Raw genomic sequence first — 18,500 nt, forward strand, 5'->3', positions numbered from 1 at the left:
TCTGTGTTCTCTTCATACATCAATCCTCCCTCATCTTCATCCTCGATTTAGATTCTCGCAAAACTAGCCTCCATCTCCTGTATTGAGTTTCTCCCCCTCGCCACTACTGTTGAACATCGCAGATTCAAAATAAGACTTTAACAATACTCGACGAAAGAAAACTTTCAAACCATGTCATAAGACAAGACTCCCACTACATTCCCCTTAAATCTTAAATAATATAAAAACAACTCTCTACTATTTACATTTTGGTAATTAATAAAATAATCTTATTTTTTTCTTCTTTTCAAATGTTAACAACTCAAAGGAGAGGGAGCATAGATTATCCCTAATTTCTTTTCTCCTCATACTGTGCAATCTATCAATTACAGAATCTATATGTAACCCAGTGTGTTAATAAGCATTCTAAGATTTATTGCTATAGGCATCAATTTTTTTTATATAAAAAGAGGCTTGCATTGCAAATGAAACATGAACGTATAGTTAAAAAATTTATTATGATTCGTAAGTACAAAGTGAAATATAAAAATATGAGTATGTTAATATAATTTATAAGTACAAATTTCGTTAAACACTTTGCATATCAAAAGAGAATCTTATTGGAGAAAAATTCTCTTAAATGCTTACGAAAACTAAATTTTTTTTTTTGCAAAGTATTAAGATTTCACTAAAAAAAATTGTTTATAGTGTCAAGGAACCTGTTACTTAAAATCTCAAGACTAGAGAATGGTCGTGATTGTGAGAAAATGTTGGGGGTGGTAGGGATCGAACCTAATCCTCTGTCAGCTTAGCTCTGATACCATATCAAGGAACTCAAGATAATAGAGAATGATCCTTTGCAGAATTTTATATTATTCTAACAACAAGGAGGATTTTATCAAATATTATTAACCATTTTTAAAAAAAAATTGTATTGGTTTTAAAGAAGATATTACAAATTAATAACTTAAAAGTTCTCTTTTAAAACATTCACTAGCATATATATTATTATTTCATAGGGAAGATTCTGTTAAAGTGGTACGATACAAAATCAAATAACAAATACATCTTTTAAATGAACCGTCATATTTTTATAATTCGTTTATTGTATCATAAAATTAGTTAACATTCTTATTTATTTTGTTTCAAACTATTTAAATTTATGCAAATAACATTATAAGATTTTGTTAAACATATTAGAGCATATTTAAAATATTGTATTATTTTTTGGAAAAAAAATAATAGTATTGAGTAAAAAACTTAAGTCCCTTAAGCTCTTTACTTAAGCAGACATAAAATTGTTATGTGATCTACTTAAAGATGACAGTATCTTATTTAAAAAAGACACTTTCCTCTAAAAAAATTATTATTTTTTAATATTTTAGGTACTTCTTATATCAATTTGTTATACACGGGTTTTTTTACTATTATTTTTAATTACTGTATTAATATATTAATGAAAGATTCCTTTAAATGGTACGTGAAATTAAACAATTTATTCTCTAAAGATTCTCTTAAATATCAAATATTTAAGAGAATCTCAAATATTATATCGTTTTAGGTGTTTTTAATATATAATTTTCTTAGTTTTAATATAAGGTTCTCTTAATTATTAAGATTTTTTTAAGTGTTTTTAATATAAGATTCTCTTAGTTTAATGAAAAATTTTCTTACAGGTTTTTAGTATAAGATTTTTTCAGTTTTTATTTTTAATTAAAGCAGAACTTTCATTAAAAAGACGATGAATCATACAATAGTGTCTCCATCAATTCAAGAGGAGGAAACGAGAAATTTTTTTGACAATTTAGCGAGCATAAAAATTTACCAAAACATCGGCCACCTTGTTCGCTTGCCTTTTAACGAGAGAGAGAGAGAGAGAGAGAGAGAGAGAGAGAGAGAGAGAAAAAAAATTCTGCTCCAGAGTCCATAATCCCACGGCACACCTTAATAAGATGACCAATTTCAAGAAGATTGTCACATGAGCTACGTTGAATGGCTTGAACCGATAGAAGAGAGTATAATTCGATGATCACCCATTTATAAGATATAGTGAGCAGCCATTACACCCCCTCAAAAATAGCATTAACCTCAGCTTCAAGAACAGTGTTGACATTGGGAAAACATGTTATCTTACCTGCCACAAAGTTACCTAGATGATCTCTAAGGACCATGCCTATAGAAAATCTATCAGATTCAATGCGGAAAGAATCATCAATATTAAGCTTCGAAAAATCGATATCTGGTGGCACCCATCTATGTAATTGAGGAAGAACATTTGACACACAACTAGCTTGTATTTTTGCTCTGCTGGCCTTCGCCTGTTTCCAATTTGATAGGAATTTCGTGCTCCCATCCATAGGAGTAATATGGCTCACAATTATATTCTCCCAAACCCTCTTGTTTCTAAAAGACCATAGACCCCAAAGAACTTTAGCAAAACAAACAACCTCATCACCATTTACAATACTAATTTTCTGAATAAGCCAGGTCAGTATATCCTCAACAGTTTGCATATCGTCAATGCCACCTGCATACTGCCAACAAAGTTGTGCAAAGGGACAAACAAAAAATACGTGTAGAAGATTCTCAACATCTACCTCACACATAGGACATTGAACGGGAAGGGAGATACCTCGTTGCATTAGTCTGTCTCTAACAGGAACGTTATTCTTACACAATTGCCAAAAAAATACCTTGACCTTGTGAGGTAGTGTGAGCTTCCAGATCTTGCCCTGCCCTTTAGACTGGGTAATATATACTGTGTTTACATTTTTTTTCATGCCAAAGGTGATACCAGTTTTTACATTGTAATGTCCATTGGTAGTTCTCAGCCAAGCAATTCTGTCAGTAGCTTCTGTTTGAGGAATACGAGTAGAGAGAATAAGTTTTGCATCTTCCGTAGAAAACACATTCATGACTTTATCAATATCCCAACACTTCGTAGTTGGCAGAATAAAACTTGATATAAGGGGTCTCCCACATTGTAGTTGGTATGTTGGTCTACTTTAAAGTCAGGCTTGCCTTGTATCCATGGATCTGTGAATGCATCAATCTCCCTACCATCCCCCAAGACCCAACGAAAACCCTCAACCAGAGACTCCTTACCTGTAATAACACTAGACAATATAAAACTCGAACCAGAACCACTCGTAGCTTTTAAGAAGTGAGAATTAGGATAATAACGAGATTTATAAACACGGGCAACAAGAGATTGATGGTTCGTGCCTTGGCTTGGGAACTGATGGCTCGTTTCCTGTTGCAGCTCTCATTGGAACATGAGGACCTCTTTCTATGCAGTCCACATAGGCCTCATCTTGAGAAAGCATATGAAGATGCATCTTTACCTTCCAATGATGGTAATTATCTTTATCTAGAAAAGGAATCTTGACTCCAACGTCTTTCTTGTTCATCTTGCTGAATTGTTTTGATCTTTAAACTCTTTGTAGATTAAGAGCTTGCTCTGATACCAATTGTTAGTCCCTTAACAATATAGTAAGAATTATAGAAGGGGGATTGAATGGAATTCTTGAACCTTTTTCTCGAAATAAAAATGTTCAACTCGAATATAGATATAAGTGTTTTGATTAGCACAATGCGGAATAGAAACTTAATTGAATTAAAACATAAGTAATTAAAAACAAGAGTCTTTAAAAACTTTCTGGTGGATTTAAACAATTTCACCAGAGATATATATTATATATCGAGAGGACTCTGTGTGCAAGAATGCTCACAGCTGCTTACAAATTGAACTGTTGAGAATACAGGGAAATGCTAATGATTCTGCTTACAAAGATTTCTCTGTTTTTGTTTCTCAACTCCTTTTTTTATTTGCTACATTCTTGGTTTATATATTACCAAGATTACAAAGTCAAAAGGACTGAATAAATATAAAAACTATCAGTCTTAAGCTTTGCTGCTTTTCGTCCTCTATTACCCAGTTAATGGGCTTCCACAGTAGATTTGTATACATCTCGACGGCTGTGCTCAGCTTTCACTGTTCAACTGTTGTTTGAATTCTTTATATGATCATCCGTTGGATTTTATGAACATCCGTTGGATATATGATCATCCATCGACTTTCTGAACATCCGTTGGATGTATGATCTTCCGTCGACTTTCTGAACATCCGTTGATGGCTTCATTGATCATCCGTCGACTGCTACACTAAACATCCGTTGATAGTCATTTGATCATCCGTCGATGGCTTTGTTAATCATCCATCGGTAGCTATTTCGGCACTTGACTTCATTTCACTTATGCAGAATTACAAGACATCATTTATATACAATTAATCAACCTATTATGCATATCTAGTTAAAGTCAACATGACTTATAGGCTACTACAGAATCTATACAAAGATGTATACATAACTGTGCTATAGACTTATTATTACATAAGCTACTCACTCGATGGATAATAAGTTAACATCCGTCGGGACTATAATGAGTTATCCGTCGGGACTATAATTCTTATCTGTCGAGTGCTACATTATTTCACCAAGTAAAATCTACTTAGATGTTTTGTTTATGAAATCATCAAGTACACAACATATGCACAACAAGATGTAAACTAGCCCCTCATCGTATAAGAATAAGAACCCGGTCACTTGGGAAGTGTGGCATTAAGTATAAGATGTTAGTCACTGGGAATGTGTGGCATAGGGTATGATTTAGGATTGTGGGACTAAAAAAGATTTTGTTATTAAGATTTATTAATTTATTGAGAATTTTGATGATGTGGATTATATGATATGTTGTGTGATTCGTTTTGATCCTTGCCCTAGAAAATATATCGTGTGATCTTCGTTACCGAATATTTGTGAAATCCTATGTAAATATGTTATTTTTTCGCACGTCTAAACTGTGTTTTGAAAAAATGTTAAAAATATTATTTTGAGTCGTTGGACGGAAGTTGCATGCTGGATTTCGCAGCTTATTCTTTCAATTTTCAGGTTTCCTCTAAGATTCGAGTTGGATAATGTTGGAGTTCGAGGACTTAGTATTAGAGTAGATTGACTTTTGGACTTCCGTTAGCCGCGCATTTGTGATAGCAACCTTTGTAATAGACTTTTGGATTGGTAAAATTTATTTCATTTTAGTTTTGACTTAGAATTGATAGTTCGAAAAGTCGGATGGTTACAGTTGGTATCAGAGCTCTGTCTGACCGGAAGTGTAAAGCCACTGTCCAGGTTCCGTATGTGTCTTTGTGAGATCGACGATGACGTCGATCCTATTAGAGGAGATATTTGTAACATCCCACATCGATAATAATAAGATTACTTGAGGCCTTTACAGATACAAGTCAACAACTAATGTGTATCAAATCGCTAGATTTTTTCAGACTGACCTGTGATGGGTTGGTTGGTCCGGTACGCATTCGGTTGGGGGCTTGAATGTTATAAATGGTATCAAAACTCTGCCTGGCTAGAAGTGCAGAGGCATTGCTAAGGTTCCGTATGTGTGTTTCTGAGATCGACGAGGACATCTATCATATTAGAGGCCTTTATTGATACAAGTCAACAATTAATGTGTACCAATTGCTAGTTTTTTGATTTGACCTGTAGTGAGTTGTTGGGTCCGATACATATTCAGTTATAGGCTTGTATGTTATAGTTATGTCACAACGTCAAAAGTTTTCAAATGATTCTTTCATTTTTTTGCGTTACGTAATAAAATGGCGGTCTATAAAAAGATAAAGTAAATAAGAAAAAAATCAAATACTTCACTTGAGAAAGTAACAATTTTATGCAAATATGAATTTTACATAATTTATCAATTAATATAAGGTACTTTTCATTTTTTGTATTGCATTTTACTTGATTAGGGTAATCATCGATAATTATGATGAAATAAAAGAATTTTTTTCGATAATAATAATATATCATTATGAAAATATTTCACGTTATTTAATAATCGTCATCTAGTAGGGTGTATATTAGGATAAAAGAAAATTAATCATTTTTTGCATTTTGGTCAGATAAGCATATTGGGATATTGTAAAATACTTGTGTAGTTTTTAATTAATTAAATTTTGTTAGTTTTCTTTACTTTTCTTAAAAAGATAAGAAAATATTATGAAAAGATTCAACTATAGACAAAAAATTAAAATCCAATCCAGCTGTTTTGTTCTGTATCAAATATTAAAATGATTAAAAATGAAGGAACAAGTGTTATTCAAGAAATTATGAACAAATTTAAGATTCAAATACAGATAAAAGATTATAATCCAGCTGTTTTGTTTCATAACAAATATTAAAATATCATAGACGAATATCGCCCAAAATCTTTGTTTTTTTTTCTAGAAACTTCATAGGATATCTATATAAATATCCTGCCATAACAGGTTCCCACTCACACATTTTGTAACATAGTTCTTAAGCAAATTACAATCCATTTTTTCTTTTCAAGACATATTAGCTTCACCTTCATCTTAATTTTTCCTTTTGTAAGTAATATTTTACGCAATTGATTCGCTTTATCTTTATTTTCATCATATGCATGTTTACTTTCTATACATGAATCTAGTAGATGTGGATATACAAAAACTTCATTTTCTGGCGTGTGATTTTGAAGTCATACATTTTCCACAAATTTTCGTTCTTGTTTGTTTATGTTTGACATTTTTGTCTTAAAAGAAAATTTACAATTTGTGGAGAAATGGAATGAAACGATTTAGCTGACCAAATGATATTTTATCCCTAATTTTTTTTTAATTTGATTATTTTTGAACAAATAAATTTTTCTATATATTGCAAAAATCACTCGAACCGCACCGTAAAATTCGATTTTAATTCTTGTAGTGTGGTTGCGTTGGATTTTTCTCAAACCCGTTGCGGTATGTGTTGCAGTTTAAGTTTTTGATGTTTACAAATCATATTACATAGCAATTTAATAAATGTAATATTTATATAATATATATTTATTAATATTATATTTCATACGTTATTAAAGTTATTTGTATTTTACTAATTTTAGACTATCACCATTAAATGATTACTATTATAATAAAGATAAATAGATTATTATTATTATTATAATTATTATTATGATTATTATTAATATTATTATTAAGTACCTGATTTGATATAACAAAATTAACTTATAATATACGTCAAACTTGTGTTTAAGGGATTTATTCCATTGCCTTATTTGTTAAGGTTATGCTTTGAACAATATAATTTAATAAAATTTATTTCAATCAGGTATATTTAATTTTAATGGAAAATATCAATACAAATTTAGTTATCAATAAATAATTATTTATTATTTTTTGAATCTTGAAAGACATTACCGTATTTCGGGTTGCAATTTGTGCGATTTAACGCGATACGATTGCAATTTGAGAAATTTGAGAATTTGACCAAACTACACATGCAGTTTGAACAAAAATTGCAGGCACCACAAACACGGTTTTTTTGATTGACTCCTAATTTTGTATTATGATATCTTTATATGTGATTAATTTTTAATTGTTTTAAAGTGAACATTTTTTAATAATTTCAAAATTACATCTTTTTGCGACATTTTTTTTATAAAAATATTGGTAATTGAATGTTTTGAAAATAAATAATTAATATAACAATTTTTGTGCACACAAACATATTCAATTAAATTATATTGTTAATATTTTTTTATCTTAACCACTGTTTTGATATTATGTAATATATTATATATATATAGAAAATAGAATATCTAATGTGACATTAAAAAAAATATGAAAATACCTTTAATTAAATATTATAAAATAATTATCAATAAAACTGCTTTAACTTAAAAATAAAAGATAGAGTAAAAATGTATTTGATTTTAATTATAATATATAGACAAGCTACATGGCTTGGCAAATGTATGCACGGAACTAACATTTCAACTTAATGTTACGGGATTTACAGATTGAAATGGAGAAAAACAACACTCAAACTGGACTTAAGGAGGCAGGCCTTACAAATGTTTCTTCAGGCTCTTTTTTAGTCGGCAGCATTCAAATTGCTGTTGGTGCTAGTACTGGTGCCCCTGCAGGTGGTGCTGGTGCTGCTGGTGGTAGTGCTGGTGCTGATACTGGTGCCAGTGCTTCTGCTGCTAATGGAGTAGTGGATGGTGGTGCCAGTGCTGCTGCTGCTAATGGAGGAGCGGATGGTGGTGCCAATGCTGCTGCTGCTGCTAATGGAGTAGCGGATGGTGGTGCCAGTGCTGCTGCTGCTGCTATTGAAGGTACAGATAGTGGTACCAGTGCTGCTGGTTCTGGTGCTGGCGCTGCTGGTGGTTCTGGTGTTGGCGCTGCTGCTGGCCCTTCCTCTAAAAAAAGGAGAATCCAACGCCACACTCAACAACAAATCACTGCATTGGAGATGTAAGACTCTTTGCTCGTAAAAAAGATGGAAAGTTATTCTATATATAGTTTGTGTTTAAATTAGTTTGCATTCAAACATGATTTTTTGTGTATACCATATATAACGAGAGTGACATAAATATCTAGTATATTTTGGATAATATCTAGCTGTTAATAAATTAGACTGTTTTGCCATATTCTGCATTTTATATGTTTTCATTTTTAATTCTGTCATTTTTATTTCAATCTAGGTATTTCAAGAAAGATGCACACCCTAATGAGGAGAAACGAAATGAGCTTGCTCAAACTTTACATATGGAACCTATGCAAGTTTTGGTTTGGTTTCAGAACAAGCGCACTCAAACTAAGGTACAAATATTCTATTTATTTAATTTATTGTCGATCATATAGTCAATTTTTTTGTAAGTTACAAATTAAATACAATTTAACTTTTGTTGTATTTGTATCTCAATTTTTTATAGAGTAAAAGTAAACGCAAGGAAAACAAGTTTCTCCGAGGCCAGAATAAAGTTTTACAAGCTAGAAACGAGTACTTGAGAGAAATTCTGAGCAAAACAATTTGCCCACGATGTGATTTAACAATTGCTCAACAATGTGAGCATTCTGGATTTAGCAGTGCTCAACAAGCCACGGAAGGAAATTTATTGAGAGCTGAAAATATATGTTTAAGAGAAAAGGTATGATATGATTACCTTAATTTATTTTAACTTCATCGATTAGCAATTATAGTTCTAACTCATTAACTTGAGTCTGTATTTTTGTCGTCATTGTATAATAATCTCAGTTTAGATTAGTGTGCTATCATGGTTTTTCTTCTTCTTGTTTCTTTGAATTAAATCCTAATTTTTTCTTATAGGTAAAGCAACTTAAATCTGCAGTAAATACAGGGCATATGGGTAACGAGGATCTACAAAATCTTCCCATAGCATTTCAGGATTCACAAAACCCAATAATATTATCTCAGAATCCCCAAAACCTTCCAATGGAAATACCCAATCCACAAGGCCTTCAAATAATAGATGGCAATGGCTATAGAGCTATAAATGAACTAGTCACTTCAGCTGCAGACGAGTTTAAACGGATGGCAATGACTATAGATCCATTATGGATTTCTTGTAGTGCTGACGGCACAACTAGAATCCTGGATCAGGTAGAGTATCTTGCAGAATTTCATAATATCTTTGGTCTCACAAGATTAGGCTATACATGTGAAGCTTCATGGCATATAGCCAGGGTATTATTGAGCCCCGCACAATTGCTCGCCATTCTAATGAATGTGGTAAGTTCCATTTTTATTTGTTATTTACTCTTATCAATTTGATTGTACATATATTGATCTTGAAGTAATAATCATCTAACTTCTCTTGTTCTATCCCTCCTAGAATGAATGGGCACTCATTTTTTCTTCCATTGTCTCAAGAGCTTCGACGTTGGGTGTACTGAATGAGGGAATAGACCACAACACAGCTCTGCTAGTGGTAACTAACCCATACATGCTTATTATCTAATTAATTACTATTAGTTTTTCTATGTGCAACTATATATGAATAATTAACTGCATGCATTTACATCTCAGGTGGATGCTGAATATCATATATCTACACCACATATTCCTAAGCGCGAGATTTGTTTTGCGAGATATTGTACACAGTTTTCCGACGGGATGTGGGCAGTTGTTGATGTTTCATTAGATAACATACTCCCTAATCTTCGAAACACCACCTGTCAGAAAAAGCCATCAGGTTGCATGATTCAAGCAATGGCTGATGGAACCTCCTTGGTGAGTAAATACATAATTACAAGCATTTATATTACTACTTCGTAATATTCTTTTATGACTGATATAGTAATCTTAATTTTATGCTTTTCTAGATTACTTGGATTGAGCATGTATACGTCGACTACAATGATGTTAGCAACATGTACAAACATCTACTACAGTCTGATCTGGGATTGGGAGCAAACCGATGGGTTTCAATTCTAGATAGACAAAGTCAGCGTCTGGCCATAGCAATGTCACCCAATGTTCCATCAACTCGTCATTTCAACAATCTATGTGAGTAAATATAATTTGAATTAATGCAAGCAAAGAATTACTAGTTAGTACTAAGGCAACTTCAAAGTATCTTTGGTGAGATTATGTTTTTTTTTAAAGTGATTTCAAGTCCAGAAGGGAGAAGAGGAATATTAAAATTTGCAGAGAGAATGGCGAACAACTTCTTTTCTGGGATTACCGGTCCAAAGGATGGCATATGGACTAAATTGAATTGGAATTTCGATGATGATGTTAAGTTGATGAGCACAACAGTCATGGGTGATCCAGGCATACAAAATGGCACTTTGCTAAGTGCTTCTATCTCTTTTACGCTGTCAGATTCACCGAAGATGGTGTTTGATTTCCTGCGTGATCACCGTTGTAGAAAGGAGGTAATTCAGCTTTTAATTTATACTTATATAAATTATCTGGAAATTTTGAAAGATTATGCATTACGAAAACTAGTGTAATTATCTCACCCCTGTAGTTTAAAATTCTTGAAAATGTGATGCAGATTTACACCTATTTAAATTAAAAAAAATCAATTATCATCAATCATGCATAAGTCTTGTTACATCTGGAAGACTCTTACTATTAAATTTACATTGAAACACAATTTGAATCCATGTATATTATGATCAACACAGTGGGACATTTTTGGCGAAGGAAATAATTATGACCCAATATTCAACATTTCTTATGGAGAAGGAGCTGAAAATCTTGTTTCTATATTTAAAGTTTCAGTAAGTACACCCCCCTCTCCTTGCTCTATCTCTCTCATTCATTTTTTTTTCATAAAATGACAATGACGTAAATAAAAAATTGTAGACGATGAGGCAGGGGGATGCGCTAATGTTACAAGAAAGCTGGAGGGATGCAGTTGCATCCCACGTTGTGTTTTCCTACACTGAAACAGGGAGTTTAGATGTGATACTGGACAGTGGAAATCCAAACGGTCAAGCTTTACTGCCATCAGGATTCACAATCCTCCCTGATGGACCTTCATTTGGGGAAGAAGGTGCAAGCAGGACTTTATTAACCGTCTCTTTTCAGGTTCTGCTTAATAGATCTCCAATGATGGACATAACCTACTCAGATGCTACCAGTGTAGTACAGTTTTTAAGGCTCAGCTGCAACAATATTAAACATGCATTGAATGGAATTGATCCGAATGCCGGAACTTAAATATGTTCAAATATGGTACACAATTTGTTTCTAAGTACATTCTATATACGACGTCATTAGTTTCTTTACAAAATTCGATATTTATCATCTGATCAAAAAAATTTGTTCGCGCTTGCAGGCTATAAGTGTGTCGATGAAAGCATGATGGATATGGAAAATGGGAGGCTCGAGTTCGCAATATGTAGACAAACACACACAGCTATATCATAATAATGTTGGACTCCATTATCAGTTTTTTTGGGTTGAGACTAATCTTTTTTTACCTATTTTTTGGACTTGAATTTGAAATGAAATTTGGAGGAACAGATTTTTGATTTTTGATATCATATTTTGGTTTACTTTTGATTTATTTCATTCGTATTGCCTTGGTAGTTTTGCCAAAGGCTATTTTTTGAGAAACTCTAAGTGGATCAACTAGCTAGGCATTTTTCATGAAAAAAATGATAGTGTTCTTCATCCAAATCAGATCATTACATTTAACTGCAATGGTACTAAGGGGTCATTTATTAATATCTTAATAAACTTAACTTAATTTAATAATAGGATTTTGAATTGTTAAAATTATTTATTTAGTATTTTTGCGCTCTTAATGATTCATAATTCACTTAGCATAAGAAACACAATGCCAACTCAATTGTTGAGAAAGTTTGAGAAAGTTGCTACTTTGTTATTGCTATACCTGTAATGGACACTTCTTCTAGTTTTCTTAACTTTTACTTTATTTATTTTAATTTATCAATTTATTCAATAATAGTTATACATAAGATAAATCACATAATAAATATAATTATTATTTTAATACTCAAATTATTTTATTCACATTTTTAAAATAATTCTTATTTACACTCAAATTATTTTATTCACATTTTTAAAATAATTCTTATTTACACTCAAATTATTATCACATACTTACTATAAAAATCATTAACATCTTTTGGATATTGCATACATATGAATAATTTAAAATTTTAATTTATATAACAAAAAAAAGTTATATGTTATTTTTATATTTATCATCATATGATCTTATTCATTTAGAATTCATATTTATACTATTAGTTATTAATGAAGAAAGTTTGTATTGTTGTAAATTGTTAGATATTGATGTGAACGGAGACTTACTATTAATTTCCTACATAATGAAATTTTCTTTTAACATTATATTAGAAATTATTCAAAAAATTTGGGGTTAATAATATCCAAGTTCATAATCAAATGTTTACTACATCCAACACTCTTGATATTGATATATGATATATGGGATATGTTTGGTGAAAAAGTAACTGTTTGATAATTTTTTTTTTAATTTATGCATATTTTGAGTTATAATATATAAAAAATAATATTTTTGATAAGGTAGTGAAAAGAGTTTTTTCTGCCATGTTTTTGGTAACAAAGCTTTTAGATCAAAATCATTTTTCCAGACATCACCTTTTAGATATTACCAAACAACTTTTTTACAATTTTAAAGCATGTCTGTAACAGGTATACCAAACCGAGACAGTTACATTCTCCTCAAACAACATTAATAATTTTTCAATAAAAGGGCCCAAGCATATGTTGCTAATTCAATTGAGGTTTAAATGTAATCAATATTTAAACTTTTGACGCCATCAACAAAATTCTTAACGAGATTAAACTGAAATAAGTTTTTGTTGGAGAAAAGGTCTGTCAAACACAAACTTTGTGAAAAATCCTTTGTTTTACAAAAAATGTAAAATAACATAGAAACAAAAAATGAAATTAATATCAATTTTAAACAAATATAAATTTGATTACATGATTTGACAAAAAATTAAACTGTGTTTTTTCATATTTTAGACCTTTTGCTTAGGCAAACATCAATTACAAGAAAATTAAAGAAAACAATTTTTTTTTAAAAAAAAGTAGTAGTCACTTCAAATATATAAATACACATATATGTTAAATAGAATAGTAAATGTATAGTCGGGAGGATCCATAAGATTATATTATACTGATAATATAAAAATTGTCATATTTATGTGCATATTAAGTAAGCATAATTGGTGAGATAATTAGATACTTGTTTTATTAAAAATAATAAAATATTATTTATTTTCTTTAATTATTTAAATAAAATAAAAAAATATTATGAGATGATTATTATCAGATTTTAAATATTATTTAAAAATAATTAAAGCCGAGAATTATGAATTTTTTTCTACATTTTGAATATTATTAAAAAGTTGAAGTTAACTCTAGTAATATTAAAGTTGAGCATTATGAAATTATTATTCTCAAATTTTGAATATTCTGAAAAAAATAGATACTTTTAAACAAAAAAGGTCTAGCAAATACAAGAATATGATAAATTGTCAAGTTTACAAAATAAAATAAAGTAATGAGAAACAAAAATATGAAAACAATATCAATTTTAAACAAATCTAAATATAAATTTGATAACATGATTTGACAAAAATATAAGGCAATATTTTTGATAATTCTGAAATTACACCTAGAGGGGGGTGAATAGGTGATTATGGCTAACTAGGATTACTTTTAAATTTTACCCGATAATAGCTTACTGAGATTTTATCAACTAAACTATAATCTAACAATGATAGTAAGCTGAGATGACTAAATGCAATGCAGAAAATAATGTGCAGGAAAGTAAATAGAACACACAAGAATTTTAGCCAGGTTCGACCCCTAAGCCCCTATGGTCTACGTCCTGGTCCCTTACCAACTTGGTAAGAGAATATATTATTGATCAATGAAGGTTACAACTACAAGATACAACAATATATCTCCCTTTATCCCAGCTGCTGATAATGGCTTGCTGAAACCCTGTTTAAGAACCTGCTCTCTAAGTACTATACTACCCCGTAGTACAAACTCCTCTAGCAAGTACCACTAAACCCTTGTTTCCCTAGCCAACTTATCCAGCAACTAATCAATACAAATTGAACAATACAAATCAGTGATAAAGTTTACAACTCAAACTATAAAATCTCTCTAAGATGAAACACGTGTATATATTTAGAGCTTGAGAGTATTTTGAAATCAATAAAAATCAGGAGTTGTATGTGTTCTTGCTTGCAAAAGTCGTCTTTTTATAAAAACTGCAAGAAACCATATATATAAATAACCACACATTAATATTTGAAACATTCTCAACAACTTACAACGGCTAGAATCCAATTCTACCAACGTTCATGTGTACGTTAGATAGAAGAGAAAGAAAGATGTTCAACGTACAGAAAATATCTCTTCTATTTTGTAGAGTATAAAACGTTTTAATAAGAAGATAAGAGAAAGAGTTTGAAAAAGAAACAAACTCCTATTCTTTAGGAAATCAATTTGAATGATTAAAAACGTTTTATAAATGAGCTCTCTATATATCATGCACGTATATTATATTAGAGAAGTCCTTACAACTGATATATATGAAGATCCTATAAAATCTCCATGAAATTCGACTTCCTTGTTGAATCTGGACTGTGCATCTTGGCTTGCTGTTATTCTGACAATCGTGATCATAGCTTGCTGAAATAGATTACTGTCTTATGATAGCTTGTTGTCATGATACTTAAACAGCACTGATATCAAGCTGTTATATCCTGCAAACATTCTCAAATAACAACATGATGGCTTGCTGTGTTGTGATCATCAAAACTAAGGAGTTACAATCTCCCCCTTTTTGATGATTACACACATTTAGGAGAATTATAAAAACTCCCCCTAAATCTATGCATATCTCAAAAACTTATAACATGTTACTGCAATTAATATAAATGACACATATGCATATCCAACATAGCAGCATTATATCATTACATCAATTCTTAAAAAACTAAAAGTCAATTAAGTCTTAAATAACAGCCAACATAAACCAAATAGCATCATAAACCAAGTAGCAAACCACAGATTAAACATAAGAAATTCTTAACCATAAGCCAACTAGTCAAACAGAAATAAACATAAGCATCATAAAATAAGTCTCATAAAATAAGTCTCCTAAATTTCTCCCCCTTAAAGCATCAAAAAGATCTAGGTTGAAGGCTGATCAGAAGTGTTGACAGCATCATCCTTTGGAGAAAAATAAGCATCTAGCTGATCTTCATTTTCCACATTTCCAGCAGCATTTACCAACTCATCTAGTCCAGTTTCCAAAACAACATTTGATTGAGAAGCCGAGGGTTTTGCAGCAGACATGAAGTTAAGCATAATATCTTTCAATCTCTTAATCTCAGTCTTCAGCTGATTCACTTGCTCTGTAGTAGCATCCATATGTCCAAAAAGCAGAATATTGTCATCTTGAATACCCTTAAGCAAGTGCATCATCTCAGCAGTTGGAGAAAAGGCTGAGGGCTCAGCTACAGCAGGGGTTTCAGTAGGTAGATTAGGAATGATCCTGACCAACTCACCTTTTTCAATATGCAAGTTTGACATTGCTAAGGTTTTAGCATCCAACACTTCCTTTACAGAAAACTTATCAGCAGACTTAAGATCAATCTTAAACGAGTCAAAAATCTTGGATAATAACAACCCATAAGGCAAACCTATTTTCTTCTGATTCAAAGCAGCTAGCATATTCTTGAGAATCAAATGAGATAAGTCAAAAGCCCTACCGGCTAAAATCATGGCAACCACAGTAACATCCTGACAACTGAAAGTGGATTTGTTTCCACCTCTAGGACACACATTAGCACGACAAATTTTAAACAGAAAATGAGCCATTGGAGTGACTAAAGTAGTGGATGGAGGTTGGGGATTTTCTTCCATATTGCTATCAGACCCTAACAGCAACTTAAATTGATCCATTATAGAAAAATCAGGTAACACAACATAACCCTTTCCAGTAAAAACCTCAATCTCAGTTGGATTCTCAAACTTAATTAATGAGCTAAGAAAAGGAGGGTTCAATCGAATGCGCTTATCACGAACTGTGGACACACAATTACCAAACTTATCCTCATGCAAATTCGCATAAAATTCACGAACTAAATCAGGGTAATAAACTTTCGGTAATTCAAGCACAAAATTATCCATACCAACAGTCTTAAACAAAGCTAAAGCACCAGATTGTTGAAGAAGCTTACTGACGACTGGAATACCAGGAAGAATGGGACGAGAATCCAATGCATTCTCAGTGAACCTCTGTTCCAAATCCGGAGAGTCAAATGATAGAGTGATCTTGAGCTTCTTGGAATCAGGAGTTTGAGACATTTCATCGGCACTTTCATTTCCCAAATCAACCACAGTGTTATCTTGTTTAGAGACAGAACGATTGGCGAGAAGATTTGATTTCCTTGTTGCTCGAACCATGATGAGATCAAATTGATGATGTTGGAGAGAAGACGGTAAGTAGAAAAATGACTGAGCGGCGGTGAAATAAGAAGTGAAAACCCTAACCCGTGTTTTGATAGCCTTTTTAGGGGAGAATTTAGGATAAGATTTAAAAACACATAATAATTATCCTAATTCTAACACTTATCAAAATAACATCTTAAATATATCTAAAACACCACAATTAGCACTTTAATCATTTAACAATTAAATCAGCAAATCATGCAAATATTTAAACATAATTAAACAGAGAATGACATATCATAATTAAAAAAAATAACTTAACACAAAAATGTCATTCAAATAACCAATCATAGTAAGCTAATATGAAAAATGATAGTAAGCCAACATTACCAAATTTCCAAAGATAGCTTGCCATTAAACACTGCACATGCCAAGTTCCCTTCGAATGGTAGAAAATCTTGCTTCGCCAAGGGATTTTGTAAAGATATCTGCCAATTGATATTCAGTAGGTACAAAAACTAATTCAATCTTACCTTTGGCAGCATTATCTCTCAAGAAATGATGACGAACATCAATATGCTTTGTTCTTGAGTGATTAACTGGATTCTTTGATATGTTGATGGTGCTAGTGTTGTCACAATAGATTGGAACTTTGCCACACTTGATTCCAAAATCTCGTAGAGTCTGAATCATCCACAAAATTTGAGAGCAACAGCTACCAGCTGCCAAATACTCACCTTCTGCTGTGGATAATGCAACTGAAGTTTGTTTCTTACTTTGCCAAGATACGAGACTTTGTCCTAAATATGTACAAACACCACTTGTACTCTTTCTATCAGTTTGACAACCTGCATAGTCAGCATCACTATACCCCACAAGATCAAATATGCTTGTAATAGGATAAAATAACCCAAGATTAATAGTCCCACTTAAATATCGAAATATTCTTTTAACTGCATTTAAGTGTGATTCCTTAGGTTTAGCTTGAAAACGAGCACAAACACATACACTATACATAATATCTGGCCGAGAAGTAGTAAGATATAAAAGACTACCAATCATACCTCTATACTTCTTGATATCAACATCTTTACCTTTTTCATCCGATTTCAGCTTGCTATTTTGATTCATTAGAGTAGATTTCGGCTTGACATTGTCAAAACCAAATCTGGTCAGCAAATTCTTGACATATTTTGATTGATGCACATAAATTCCATCTTTAGATTGTTTAATTTGGAGCCCCAAGAAATAATTGAGCTCACCCATCATGCTCATGTCAAATTCACTGCTCATACACTTAGAAAACCACTCACACATAGAATCATTAGTGGATCCAAAGATTATCTCATCTACATATATCTGGACAATCAAAATATCATTACCATTTTGCTTAGTAAATAAAGTAGGATCAATTTTACCTCGAATGAAGCCATTTTTGATCAAAAACTTACTAAGCCTCTTGTACCAAGCCCTTGGTGCTTGCTTTAAGCCATATAATGCCTTCTTAAGCTTGTAGACATAATCTGGATGTTGTCCATGTTCAAAACCAGGGGGTTGCTTGACATAAACTTCCTCTTCCAGAAATCCATTAAGAAAAGCACTTTTGACGTCCATTTGATGTAGCTTGATCTTCTTGTAGCATGCATAAGCAAGAAGCATCCTAATTGATTCCAATCT

The 18,500-nt window shown here is 31.7% G+C and overlaps 1 protein-coding gene across 1 annotated transcript; it reads left to right on the forward strand.

Moving 5' to 3' along the window:
* The first annotated feature begins 7,877 nt into the window (after positions 1-7,877).
* On the forward strand, positions 7,878-11,549 carry LOC141674205 (homeobox-leucine zipper protein PROTODERMAL FACTOR 2-like). The gene is made up of 10 exons (XM_074480928.1): positions 7,878-8,329; positions 8,560-8,677; positions 8,791-9,006; positions 9,186-9,608; positions 9,712-9,807; positions 9,906-10,109; positions 10,202-10,385; positions 10,485-10,756; positions 11,012-11,107; positions 11,193-11,549. The coding sequence occupies exons 1-10, from the start codon at positions 7,878-7,880 to the stop codon at positions 11,547-11,549; spliced, it is 2,418 nt and encodes an 805-aa protein (XP_074337029.1).
* Positions 11,550-18,500: the final 6,951 nt, after the last annotated feature.

The sequence above is a fragment of the Apium graveolens genome, chromosome 7 (assembly GCF_009905375.1).
Source record: "Apium graveolens cultivar Ventura chromosome 7, ASM990537v1, whole genome shotgun sequence".
Lineage (NCBI taxonomy): Eukaryota > Viridiplantae > Streptophyta > Magnoliopsida > Apiales > Apiaceae > Apium > Apium graveolens.

Bases quoted from the DNA above. Each gene is read 5' to 3' on its own strand.
- LOC141674205 (XM_074480928.1), top strand. From the start codon at position 7,878: ATGGAGAAAAACAACACTCAAACTGGACTTAAGGAGGCAGGCCTTACA. The intron at 9,007-9,185 runs GTATGATATGAT...TTTTTCTTATAG, and splicing joins ATATATGTTTAAGAGAAAAG to GTAAAGCAACTTAAATCTGC. The intron at 10,110-10,201 runs GTGAGTAAATAC...ATGCTTTTCTAG, and splicing joins TGGCTGATGGAACCTCCTTG to ATTACTTGGATTGAGCATGT.